The 13,560-nt window shown below is 46.6% G+C and overlaps 1 protein-coding gene across 5 annotated transcripts in view; it reads right to left on the bottom strand.

Annotated features, from left to right (window-relative positions):
* LOC121539805 (nucleoprotein TPR-like) overlaps nucleotides 1-13,560 on the bottom strand; it is a 42,742-nt gene that overhangs the window by 507 nt on the left and 28,675 nt on the right. For 2 of the 5 annotated variants that reach the window (XM_045207710.1, XM_041848480.2), the window contains 18 exons: nucleotides 13,118-13,264; nucleotides 11,630-11,828; nucleotides 9,608-9,771; nucleotides 9,417-9,487; nucleotides 9,115-9,314; nucleotides 8,352-8,627; nucleotides 7,952-8,172; nucleotides 7,633-7,839; nucleotides 6,343-6,459; nucleotides 5,727-5,820; nucleotides 2,192-2,337; nucleotides 1,935-2,000; nucleotides 1,461-1,525; nucleotides 1,246-1,355; nucleotides 946-1,044; nucleotides 656-812; nucleotides 418-536; nucleotides 55-138 (listed from right to left, as the gene is read on the bottom strand). In XM_045207710.1, coding sequence (XP_045063645.1) covers nucleotides 55-138; nucleotides 418-536; nucleotides 656-812; nucleotides 946-1,044; nucleotides 1,246-1,355; nucleotides 1,461-1,525; nucleotides 1,935-2,000; nucleotides 2,192-2,337; nucleotides 5,727-5,820; nucleotides 6,343-6,459; nucleotides 7,633-7,839; nucleotides 7,952-8,172; nucleotides 8,352-8,627; nucleotides 9,115-9,314; nucleotides 9,417-9,487; nucleotides 9,608-9,771; nucleotides 11,630-11,828; nucleotides 13,118-13,264 — 2,542 coding nt within the window. The remainder of the gene's footprint in view (nucleotides 1-54; nucleotides 139-417; nucleotides 537-655; nucleotides 813-945; nucleotides 1,045-1,245; nucleotides 1,356-1,460; nucleotides 1,526-1,934; nucleotides 2,001-2,191; nucleotides 2,338-5,726; nucleotides 5,821-6,342; nucleotides 6,460-7,632; nucleotides 7,840-7,951; nucleotides 8,173-8,351; nucleotides 8,628-9,114; nucleotides 9,315-9,416; nucleotides 9,488-9,607; nucleotides 9,772-11,629; nucleotides 11,829-13,117; nucleotides 13,265-13,560) is intronic. The other 3 variants (XM_045207713.1, XM_045207712.1, XM_045207711.1) reach the window with 3 other exon arrangements.

The raw sequence follows: 13,560 nt of genomic DNA, 5'->3' as shown, positions 1-13,560 counted from the left end.
TTATGTGCTATTAAGAGCAGTGTACAGTATAAGTGTGTTTGTGTTTTATCTCACCTCTCCTCATACGGTTCTCTGTCCAGCGTTGGAGCTGTCGGCTGGGTCCTGGTCTAGAGGGTTTGGGCTGAGTGCTACTAGTGTCTAAGGTAGAGAGGGTGAGAGAAGGGGCACAGTTACACGGCTCATTCCAACACTGGGTGCTACTACAGCCAAATGAGAAAGCAATCTGGCCTACTAGTCAGAAAGACAATGGACCCTTCCGTTAAATATTCATTCCAAGGTGGTCGGAACCAAGCTCCTATAAAACCAGTATTAAGCCTGTCAAATTGACTGAAATCTCACTAGAATGTAAATTCCACCTATTTATAGTTTGATATAAGGTTGGAGCATGGGTAGGGGTTATAATGTAGGGGTCAGTACCTGCATAGCTGGAGGAGGGTTCCTTACTGGTAGAAGGCAGGCTTACGTCATCTGAGGGCTGGGCAGGTACCTCCATCTCCCCTGCCTGAGACGCCACAGGCTCCAGAGACACCTCCACACTGGACACATACACAACACAGGTTAGTCATTCACTATGGAGGATCACACCATTAACTACTGCTGTGGTTCAAGCTCAGCTAGCTTTACTTTTGATCAATTTCAAGCATGTTGGTCTCACCGGTCTCCCTCAGGCTCCATGAAGACATCATCCCTCTCGTCCCCAGGACTGGGTCCTCCGGCCACCGCCAGGCCCGGGGTAGAGGTGGTTACCATGGGAACAGACTGGGAGGAGTGTTCAGTGCCGTCAGAGGGCAGGCCCACTGCGAATATGGACACTGGCGGGAGATAGTGAATTCTGGAGTGTTAAAATATTATTACCAATAATGAAACTTAATAGCCTGATACACGTCACAATTCTCAAATTGTCTCAAGTCGAGATAGTTGAAAGAGAATGTGTGTGAACCATACCTGGGGCAGCCACCTGCAGGGGTGTGGTGGGAACACTGCGACCCCCAGACTCATCCTCATGACCTGGCAGGAACAGAGGACTATCATACATCCCCAGACCTACATACACAGATACACTTTAGAACCAAACCTACAATAAACAAATAATTTTGACTTCACTAATGAGAGATTGAGATACAGAGATATAGACATGGCAAAAGTAAGATCTCTTCAAATCAAAGGTCTCTGAGAAAAAAAAGGGTATGGTAGGGTATGGAGAAAAAGAAAAGGGATGAGGTGTGCCTGTGTACAGTCCAGTACCTCCTTGTGATGCCAGCTGTCCCAGGTCAGAGTGGGAGGAGGTGGTCTGGGACATCAGGTCCTCTGGGGTGCCGAACCTGAACCGAGGAACACCAGCCACCTGGGGAGAACTGGACCACAGAGAGAGATTAGTACTATGGGGTCAGCTATGGGAACTTCACTAGCGGTGTTTAGCTGCTGATTTTGGTGTGTTTAAGTATGTGTGTGTTACTCACTGGATAGCTTCTGCAAAGCCGTCAGAGCAGTGTGGCACCATCCTGTCGTCATCGTCACAGTAGTGCTGCAGGAGGAAAGAGGGGAGGAGATCATTTTATACAGACACTGACAACAAAACACAACACATAAGATAGTTTAAAGGGATAGTGCGAGATTTTGGCAATTAAGCCCCTTTTCTACTTACCCAGAGTCAGATGAACTCATGGATACCATTTCTTTGTCTCTGCTTGCAGTTTGAAGGAAGTTGCTAACTAGCGTTAGAGCAATGACCGAAAGTCTATGGGAATAGCTAGCATGCAATCTGTTCCCATAGACTTCGTCATTGCGCTAACGCTAGTTAGCAATGGCTCGCAAAACAACCTTCAACTTCCTTCAAAACTGCACGCAGAGACAAAAATAGTATTCATGAGTTAATCTGACTGGGTTGAAAAATCTCACACTATATCCCTTTAAGATGCAAGGGTGTCACTTACTCCGCTGATGGCCATCCCAAGGTTGAGCTGAGGGACTCGGCCTACAGACTGGCGACGCATGGGGCGCTGTAAGACACACACACTACTGGTTACCACAACCTGATACTGCACAAATGTAACCATACCACAAACAGCAATACAACTGTCCAATTTGTAAGTCACTCTGGATAAGAGCGTCTGCTAAATGACTAAAATGTAAAAATGTTTTACACACAGAGATACAGTTTAGATGGTTATATTGAGTCATAAGCACACACCTGTACCCGAGCGGGGGGGCCCAGTTCCTGGGTCATGTTGAGCCGGGGGGGCAGCAGGTGGGGTGCCCTCCGTGGTGACCAGGGCATTCCGGGAGCAGAGCTGGTTGGTTCACTGGAGAAGGCTTGAATACTGCTGCTGCCCTCGACTGACAAAACAGGAGAGGGGAGACAGTGGTTTAGTTTGACAGAGAGTTCTCCTTTACATCAAAATCATAATAAACCAACAGACAACGCTATAATATTGTAAAATTGGCTCATGTCTGTATGAGTTTCCGATATGGTGAATCTACTGACTTGGTTAGTCTACCAACTAATTGACTCAAATGTATCACTCAATCCGGACAGACACTAACATACAGTGCATTCGGAAAGTATTCAGACCCCTTGACTTTTTCCACATTTTGTAACGTTACAGCCTCATTCTAAAATGGATGAAATTAAATGTTTCCCTCATCAATCTACACACAATACCCCATAATGACAGTGAAAACAGGTTTTTAGAAATATGTGCACATTTATTAAAACTAAAAAACAGAAATACCTTATTTACATTAGTATTCAGACCCTTTGCTATTAGACTCGAAATTGAGCTCAGGTGAATCCGGTTTCCATTGATCATCCTTGAGATGTTTCTACAACTTGATTGGAGTCCACCTTAGTAAATTCAATTGATTCGACATGATTTGGAAAGACACACACCTGTCTATATAAGGTCTTACAGTTGACAGTGCTTGTCAAAGCAAAAACCAAGCCATGATCGAAGGAATTGTCCGTAGAGCTCAGAGACAGGATTGTGTCGAGGCACAGATCTGGGGAAGGGTACCAAAAAATGTCTGCAGTATTGAAGGTCCCTAAGAACACAGTGGCCTCCATCATTCTTAAAAATTAAAGAAGTTTGGAACCACCAAGACTCTTCCTAGAGCTGGCCGCCCAGCCAAACTGAGCAATCTGGGGAGAAGGGCCTTGGTCAGAGAAGTGACCAAGAACCCAATGGTCACTCTGACAGAGCTCCTCTGTAGAGATGGGAGAACCTTCCAGAAGGACAACCATCTCTGCAGCACTCCACCAACCAAGCCTTTATGGTAGAGTGGCCAGACGGAAGCCACTCCTCAATAAAAGGTACATGACAGCCCGCTTGAAGTTTGCCAAAAGGTACCTAAAGGACTCAGACCATGAGAAACAAGATTCTCTGGTCTGATGAAACCAAGATTGAACTCTTTGGCCTGAACGCCAAGCATCACGTCTGGAGGAAACCTGGCACCATCCCTACGGTGAAGCATGGTGGTGGCAGCATCATGCTGTGGGGATGTTTTTCAGCGGCAGGGACTGGGAGACAGGTCAGGATCGAGGGACAGAGAGATCCTTAATGAAAACCTGCTCCAGAGCGCTCAGGACCTCCGACTGGGACAAAGGTTCACCTTCCAACAGGACAACGACCCTAAGCACACAGCCAAGACAATGCAGGAGTGGATTCAGGACAAGTCTCTGAATGTCCTTGAGTAGCCCAGCCAGAGCCCGGACTCGAACCCGATCGAACATCTCTGGAGAGACCTGAAAATAGCTGTGCAGCGACACTCCCCATCCAACCTAACAGAGCTTGAGAGGATCTACAGAGAATAAATGGGAGAAACTCCCCAAATACAGGTGTGCCAAGCTTGTAGCGTCATACCAAAGAAGACTCGAGGCTGTAATCGCTGTCAAAGGTGCTTCAACAAAGTAGTGAGTAAAGGGTCTGAATAGTTATGTAAATGTTTTCTTTCAGTTTGATATTTTTTATACACTGCTCAAAAAAATAAAGGGAACACTAAAATAACACATCCTAGATCTGAATGAATGAAATAATCTTATTAAATACTTTTTTATTTACATAGTTGAATGTGCTGACAACAAAATCACACAAAAATGATCAATGGAAATCAAATTTATCAACCCATGGAGGTCTGGATTTGGAGTCACCCTCAAAATTAAAGTGGAAAACCACACTACAGGCTGATCCAACTTTGATGTAATGTCCTTAAAACAAGTCAAAATGAGGCTCAGTAGTGTGTGTGGCCTCCACGTGCCTGTATGACCTCCCTACAACGCCTGGGCATGCTCCTGATGAGGTGGCGGATGGTCTCCTGAGGGATCTCCTCCCAGACCTGGACTAAAGCATCCGCCAACTCCTGGACAGTCGGTGGATGGAGCGAGACATGATGTCCCAGATGTGCTCAATTGGATTCAGGTCTGGGAAACGGGCGGGCCAGTCCATAGCATCAATGCCTTCCTCTTGCAGGAACTGCTGACACACTCCAGCCACATGAGGTCTAGCATTGTCTTGCATTAGGAGGAACCCAGGGCCAACCGCACCAGCATATGGTCTCACAAGGGGTCTGAGGATCTCATCTCAGTACCTAATGGCAGTCAGGCTACCTCTGGCGAGCACATGGAGGGCTGTACGACCCCCCAAAGAAATGCACCCCACACCATGACTGACCCACCGCCAAACCGGTCATGCTGGAGGATGTTGCAGGCAACAGAACGTTCTCCACGGCGTCTCCAGACTCTGTCATGTCTGTCACGTGCTCAGTGTGAACCTGCTTTCATCTATGAAGAGCACAGGGCGCCAGTGGCGAATTTGCCAAGCTTTGTGTTCTCTGGCAAATGCCAAACGTCCTGCACGGTGTTGGGCTGTAAGCACAACCCCCACCTGTGGACGTCGGGCCCTCATACCACCCTCATGGAGTCTGCTCAAATGGTCAGAAACAGACACATTTGTGGCCTGCTGGAGGTCATTTTGCAGGGCTCTGGCAGTGCTCCTGTTGCTCCTCCTTGCACAAAGGCGGAGGTAGCAGTCCTGCTGCTGGGTTGTTGCCCTCCTACGGCCTCCTCCACGTCTCCTGATGTACTGGCCTGTCTCCTGGTAGCGCCTCCATGCTCTGGACACTACGCTGACAGACACAGCAAACCTTCTTACCACAGCTCGCATTGATGTGCCATCCTGGATGAGCTGCACTACCTGAGCCACTTGTGTGGGTTGTAGACACCGTCTCATGCTACCACTAGAGTGAAAGCACCGCCAGCATTCAAAAGTGACCAAAACATCAGCCAGGAAGCATAGGAACTGAGAAGTGGTCTGTGGTCACGACCTGCAAAACCAGTCCTTTATTGGGGGTGTCTTGCTAATTGCCTATAATTTCCACCTGTTGTCTATTCCATTTGCACAACAGCATGTGAAATGTATTGTCAATCAGTGTTGCTTCCTAAGTGGACAGTTTGATTTCACAGAAGTGTGATTGACTTGGAGTTGTATTGTGTTGTTTAAGTGTTCCCTTTATTTTTTTGAGCAGTGTATTTTTGCAACAATTTCTAAAAACCTGTTTTTGCTTTGTCATTATGGGGAATTGTGTCTAGATTGATGAGGGAAAAAAACTATTTAATCCATTTTAGAAAAAGGCTGTAATGTAACAAATGCGGAAAAAGGGGTCTGAATACAGGCATATGTCATATGTGACTGTCGAGACAACAGTGTGTGACAGAGTTTCCATCATCTTACAGCTGTGTGTCTGGGAGTCGGCCGGGCGCTGAGTGGAGTCCGATGCTCCTAGACTCTCCTCCGTCTCCGTGCCTGGGTCTGTCACATCAGCACCCTTTGAGGGAGGAGGGACACACACAGTGGGAGAGAGACAGAAAAGAAGAGGAAAGAGGGTGGAAGGAGGTGGTTACAGGATGGTTCCCACGCACTACCTACTGCCCGGCAGTGTTGGTGCGGTCAGCAACACATTCTGATCATTATTTATTTCCCTTGTACAGGCGTTCCCTTAGAGGTCTTGTAACTTTACAGCTAGCTAGGCAGAGACTGTGTTCCCTGCCCCACTTTCTTCTGCACTCCTACCCTGACCACAAAGCACCCACCCCTCTCCCCTGCAAATCCTCCAGTTCCCCCCAACACCTCCCTCCCACACACACCGCCACAAGATCACAACACAGACATGAGGTAGCAGAGTGAAGCAAGAGCACTGCTGAGACACTGTTTGGTCACACAGGAAAACATGCTGGCTGGCTGTAACATCCAAGGTAGGAGTGAGAGTGGAAAGAATTAGAGGGTGGGATTACAAAACATACTGGAAATGATCTAGTTAGGTTAGTAACAGTGTGTGTGTTGATTTTACTTCTCTGTAGTCGCCTTCGAATGCCTCATTGCCATCTCCGCTACCTTCGTTGCTCTCCTCTCCCTCATCTCCCATCTCTTCATCCTCCTCATCTTCCTCGTCATCTTCATCATAGTCCTACAGAGAGGCAGGTATAAAAGGTCGGTAACACTTGACACCCAGTGTCATAACACTGTCATGACCCATATATTTACATCAGTTGTGACGTATATTGCTTTATTTTATGGCTAGTTATGACACCTACATAAGTGTCAAAACCCACATTTATTCAAATTAGTTTTTTTCCCTGCCAATAAGTTTTACAGTCATGTTTTTTCATCATACATTTAAATAACTTGTTGAAAATAAACTTTGACACTGTCATGAATCATTATGACCATCCTGTGTCACTTTACTTGGACTAAGAAAATACACTTTACGACACTGTCAAGAAGCATTATGACCATCATAATCAGATAGGCCCATCACGAACATGCCCTTATAGTGTATCAGTAAAAAATAGGACGTCTTGACCTGCTCCTGAAATCTGGTCCTGCATTCATCTCAGTCATCAGCAACAGAGCATTGGGGTAGGTGCATGTCTGACATCAATGTGTACGCGATTACAATTAGTCCAAAAAATATATATGTTATACAACATAAACATACTGATAACACATAGGCTATGGTGTAATGGAATGTTTTTCATTGGGTGGTAGGTTTTGTGGGTTTTTACACTCTGTCATAAGCAGCCATCAAATAACGCAATATATGTCACAACAGGTCTAAATATGTGTCATGACAGTGTTATGACCAGTTATGTCCGCTGTTATGACATATGACATGGTTATGACCAGTTTTGTCCGCTGTTATGACATGACATGGTTATGACCAGTTATGTCATGAGGCTGGGTGTCAAGTAAAGTGTTACCAAAAGGTCTCATAATCCAGCACTGTCAATGTTGAAATTAACATCTTTATGAGTATGGGCTTCACATCAACCTTTTCATCCTTTCTAATTGAGTTTGGCTCAGTTGGTAGAGCATGGCACTTGAAACGGCAGGGTTGCGGGTTCAATTCCCACGGAGGACCAGTACAAAAAAAAGTTTAGAAAAATATGAAATGTATGTACTCACTACAGTAAATCGCGCTGGATAAGAGCGTCTGCTAAATTAATAAAATGTAAATTTGACATTTCTAAAAGTCAAATACCTCAAATAATTTTAGGCAAGATTTTTCATCTTCAACATTTCTGCTAGGACTTGAGGGAGTAAAGTGTCTGGCCCCTAAAATATTTCCCTCAGTCCATACCTGTTCCTCTTCCTCCTCATCCTCCTGTTCATCCTCGCTCTCCGAGTCAGTCACTATGACGATGACGTCGTGCTGAGGGGATTCTTCGGGGGAGTCGTATGAGAATGTGACCTCTGTGGGCTGGGACAGGAGTAGCACTACGGGGACAGACTGAGACGCTGTCCCCGCATCAGCCTCCTCTAGTACTGGGTACTCCACCACCACCTGCTGATATAGACACACATGGTTACACGCACAAAAGACACACAAACCAGAAAGACCATCCCATCAGCCTCTAGACATAGGGTGGGTACACGCATGCGTACACACACAGTCTCACCTGGCTGGTCTCTGGGGCCACCACTGTACTGCTCTCAGCCAGCACCACCTCCTGGGCCTCTGGCTCCTCTGGGTCGACCCTCTGGATGATGCGTAGCTTCTTGGGGATGGGGGGTTCAGAGGGGTCCTCCTGGGGGGTGTCTGTGTCAGTCACCGTAGAGGTGTCCTGCTCCTCCTCACGAGGTCTCTTGGACATAGAGGATGTCCCTGGGGTGGCTGAAACTGGAAGGTTGGAAAAGTCACATTTCTAACTTCTCTTGGTGGATATGCATATTTCATTCAATATTAGAGGGCCAGTGGTAATACAGTGAGTACATTGCCAACCCTTGAGCTTAGTTAGACAAAGCTACTATACCCCAAATCTATAGAAACCCCAGGTTAGATTCAATCCCGTCTCCTACCTGTCCCAAACACAGCTGTGGACGTCGATGGCCTCTCCACTTGCGAGCTGGGTGCAGCTTCAATGACGACTGGGGCCAGGGGCTGCTCCTGATTGGCTGGTTCAGTGTGGGGCAGGCTCTGTTGCTGTGTTGGTTGGACGAAGGCTGTGGTCTGGGTCTGCTGGACCGCCAGCATTGGGTTGGTGGTCTGAACGTTGGGGCTGGTTGACCGTACTGAACCGCTGGCACTGCCATACACGGTCACATGCTCCAGCGAGCCCTCAGAAGACTGCATGGCTGGAGGGGTCAGAGGGTCAATAGGGGGTCAGACAGGGAAATACCATGGCTACGGTCTGATTCTCTATCCCTCTGTCTGAAATGTGCATTAGTTTTCCCCCTCATGGATCTCATCTGATTCAAGTAATAAAGTGCACTTCAACTACCAAACCACTTTACAGACTGAGCCATCTAGCACTTTAAAATGACCAATACTCAAATAATTATGCTATAACATTCACATCACTTTTACCCCTACTACCTACATGTACATATTACCTCAATTACCTTGTACCCATGCACATCGACTTGGTACCGGTACTCCTTGTATATAGTCTTGTTATTGTCATTTTATTTATGTTATCATTTCCTTTTTTGCCAAATCTTCTTACTTTTTAACTCTGCATTATTTGGAAAGGGCTCGTAAGTAAGAATTTCAAGGTAACATCTACACCTGTTGTAATGTTATTTGATTTGCCAATGATATTAGCTCCACAGAACTCCTCACCTTCCTGGTTTTCCACCTGTGTGGTGGGCATGACGGTAGCAGTAGGAGTGGGGGTGGGCACGGTGGCGGGGGTGATCATGGGCCGGATGCTGGCCCGGGGGGTGGACTTGTTCCCGGGGTTGGCAGGGGGCTTGCTCTGGCCCTGGGCCCCCAGAGGGGTGGGCTTGATGTTGGCAGTGGGGGGCTCTGAGGTACTGGCGCTATAGGGAAGGGGAAATACAACAGGTGAACAGGTGTTGCAATGCAACACCAAACATCATTGCACGTGGTGTGCAGGAGTAGTGTGTGTGTGTGTACTTTACCTGCCCCTGTCTGCAGCTGGGGTGGTCTTCAGTGGTCCTCTCTGCTCTGTGGTCCTCTGCTGTTCCTGGGCCTACAGGTGGAAGAGTGTGTTATTCGCACCACGGCCATAATGAATAGCAATCCAGGCTTGTGTGGTAGAAAGCGGAGTGCTCTATTGAAATCTATGCTTCCATTAAGCCCTCCATCTCACCTTGCTGAGGCCCTGTTCAGGAGCCTCGTCCCTCTGCTCTCCGTGTCTCTCCTGGCGGCTCAGACGGCCCTCGTACTGAGACTTCAGAGCACTGACCCTGACCTCCAGCTCCTCCTTCTGTTGCTTCAGCTCCTCGTTCTCCTTCTGCAGTTGGTCCTTGGAGCCTGGGGAAGAGGATGGGATGAGGTGAAAGGTCAAAACGTTTTTGTCACCCAGACCAGCCATTGTGGCAGGATTTCTTTTTACCAGCCAAAATATTTTTGCCATAATAATAATAAATCATCAATAAAAAAGACCATGCATTGTTTCTGAAAAAGAAAAAATAAGTAATGGTACATTCATTTAATTTTGTGACCAAAGTTTTGTAACCAAAATATCAGAAGAGACAATGTTCTGCTGCCCCTTTAAGGACGGGACATTACCGTGCCAACGGGGCCACTCGAGTCATGTCACGTGTATGTGTTTGAGATTTGGGATGTGACTGGTAGTAGACAGTGTCTACAGTCTCTCTTCGCTATCAGTTGAAGCAGCAGATTCAAACGAACATTGAAAAACAACCGAGCTTGTGAACAAAACAATGTATACTGAACAAAAATAAACGCAACATGTAAAGTGTTTGTGCTGAGGACAATAAAAGGCCACTCTAAAGTGTGCATTTGTGTCACACAACACAATGCCACAGATGTCTCATGTTGAGGGAGCGTGCAATTGGCATGCTGACTGCAGGAATGTCCACCAGAGCTGTTACCACAAGCCGCCTCCAACGTCGTTTTAGAGAATTTGTCAGTATGTCCAACTGGCCTCACTACCGCAGACCATGTGTAACCACGCCAGCCCAGGACCTCCACATCCGGCTTCTTCACCTGTGGGATCATCGGAGACCAGCCACCCGGACAGCTGATGAAACTGTGGGTTTGCAAACCAAAGAAGTTCTGCACAAACTGTCTGAAACCGTCTCAGGAAAGCTCATCTGCATGCTCACCAGGGTCTTGACCTGACTGCAGTTCAGCGTCGTATTAGACTTCAGTGAACAAATGCTCACCTTCGATGGCCACTGGCACGCTGGAGAAGACTGCTCTTCACAGATGAATCCCAGTTTCAACTGTACTGGGCAGATGGCGTGTGGCGTCGTGTGGGCAAGCGGTTTGCTGTTGTCAACGTTGTGAACAGAGTGCCCCATGGTGGCGGTGGGGTTATGGTATGGGCAGGCATAAGCTACGGACAACGAACACAATTGCATTTTATCAATGGCAATTTGAATGCACAGAGACCGTGACGAGATCCTGAGGCCCATTGTCATGCCATTCATCCACCGCCATCACCTCATGTTTCAGCATGATAATGCACGGCCCCACGTCGCAAGGATCTGTACACAGTTCCTGGAAGCTGAAAATGTCCCAGTTCTTCCATGGCCTGCATTCTCACCCATTGAGTATGTTTTGGGATGCTCTGGACCGACGTGTACGACAGCACGTTCCAATATCCAGCAACTTCGCACAGCCATTGAAGAGGAGTGGGACAACATTCACAGGTCACAATAAACATCCTGATCAACTCTATGTGAAGGAGATGTGTCGTGCTGCATGAGGCAAATGGTGGTAACACCAGATACTGACTGGTTTTCTGATCCACGCCCCTACTTTTTTTTTTTAAAGGTATTTGTGACCAACAGATGCATATCTGTATTCCCAGTCATGTGAAATCCATAGATTAGGGCCTAATTAATTCATTTAAAATGTATTTTAGTGCAAGCAAACGTAATGCTTGCACTGTAGAGCCCTGCAAATTGACCACCCGCCAACGTGGCTGGTGATATAGACATTGTTACCTGCCAATACCTAAATCTACACGCATTTGGCGGTTGTTAATTTTTTGCCCTGCCAACCAGCAAACGGTTGAGATGACAAGTCAAAACATATCTGCGAGATCAGCATTCACATCTACCTCTATGCCAAGCTCACCCTGACTCAAACCAACACACAAGCTTGCGCCACAGTCAGGTTGCCTGGCCTGGCCTCTTACCCATGAGCTGGTTGATCTTCTGCTTGGCCCCTACTAAGGCTTTCCTGGTCTTCTCCTCCTTCTCAGACATCTGCTGTTTGAGGGTGTCCTCCTGGGAGGCCTTCTCCTGCAGCTCCTGTCTCAACCTGGTCAGCTCTGTCTGCAGCCCGGAGGTCTGCTCCTCGGCCCCACGCACCTCTGCCTCACGCTCACCCACCACCTGAGAGGGACACACCATGGTTTAGTGGAAGTCTACAGGTATGGTAGCATATGCTAGCGTACCTGTAGACTTCCAGTCAATGCAATAACGCTAGTTAGCATTGGCTCTCGAAACTAACTTCCTTCAACTTTCAAACTTTATTTGTCATGTGCACAGGATACAGCAGGTGTAAAACAGTACAGTGAAATGCTTACTTACAAGCTCTTTCCCAACAATGCAGTATTCAATAGCATACTGCAGGCAGAGACATAAAAATGCTATCCACGAGTTCATCAGACTCTGGGTAAGTAGAAAAATGGCTTATCCCATGAACCCTCCGCCTAAAAGAGTTAGGCATGTGCTGGAAATGTTTAATGTTTGTGCTTTTGTACTAACTAATTTCTGTGTTCATGCAAGTGACTGACTGAACAAATCCTCACTATCAGTATCTGCAATTTGGCAGTATGCCCAGACCTTTATTTTGAGAACGAAAGATCTCAGTTTCTAGGTCTCATCTTAGAGAGAAGAAGCCTCGTGAGGTATTGGTCTGGATGTTGCCTGGAAAATAGTGTAGGGCAGTGGTCACCAACCGGTCGATCTTCAAGGCATTCCTAGGCGTTCACCAAACATTTCTGTAAAAAACCCAACGATAAAGCCTTGTGTTCCTATTTTTTGTTATTTGTTTCGCGCTGTTGGTGCACTCGATTCAGCAGCCCTAACACCGGGAAGGCAAAGTGTTCCTATTTTGAACCATTTAATGTGTCTGAAGGTAGAACTTTGCCTACCCGGCAGGCCCTGAGAGCAAATCAAGTGCACCTATAGGCCTACTGCAGCCAATCAGATCACCCTGTCTGCTGTTTCCTCGAGCCATAGACTGTAAAAAAAAAAAAAAGCCTTGAACACACATCAAAGTCGATAGAGAGACTCAACGAATACAGCAAAGTTCTGCTGTTTTTGAGTAAGTTCATTTTTAAGTTGTTATTCAGCACTGTCAACACTTTGTAATACAACAAATTATATATTACCAGTGTGATCATATACTTACATTTTTTAAATATAATGTCAAAATGGTCTGAGAAGGACATTGGCAGGGTTATTCAAGCATAGCCAATATGCAGTGGTAATGATGTGTTGGGGCTATAGCCCACTGCATAAACGTCATTGGCTACAGAAATAACTGTTTTTAATTGGTTAAATGTTGCATAGGCTTACGTTTATGCGGTAGATCTAGGCTGGTATTCTGACTCAGAAAGTGATCTTTACTCAGAAAACATTGGTGACCACTGGTGTAGGGGAAACACTGCTCTGACCTTGTTGAGGTTGTCCAGCTGTCCCTCCAGTTCTCTAGTCCGGGTCTCAGCCTGTCCCAGGGAGTCTCTCAGACCCTGGAGCTCCTGCACTGAGGCCTGCTGGGCCTCCTGCTCCTGGGCTGGTGTGGATGCTGCCTCTGCCACCATCTGGAGAGGAGATCAGTCCATCAACACTCAATACAGCATGGCAGAATTCACACAATAGAACGTCTATTTAATCAAGGACATCAGGTTAGACATTTTGAGTTGTCCGACATGGTCCCATCCAGACAAGCACATTTGTTATTTAGCGACAAGATGAGTAGGGATATTATTAGTTTAATGAGAAAATGATTGAGAGGAATCTTGGAGACGGAGTGAATTCAAGGATGAGTTTCAGGAAACAACTTTGTGACAATCAATAAAAAAACAATTTTAAAAATCACTCTATGAAACCAGAAAAG

Source organism: Coregonus clupeaformis, chromosome 26 (genome assembly GCF_020615455.1).
Source record: "Coregonus clupeaformis isolate EN_2021a chromosome 26, ASM2061545v1, whole genome shotgun sequence".
Taxonomy (NCBI): domain Eukaryota; kingdom Metazoa; phylum Chordata; class Actinopteri; order Salmoniformes; family Salmonidae; genus Coregonus; species Coregonus clupeaformis.
Note: the sequence above shows the minus strand (reverse complement) of the source record. Positions and strands in the feature narration are given on the sequence as shown.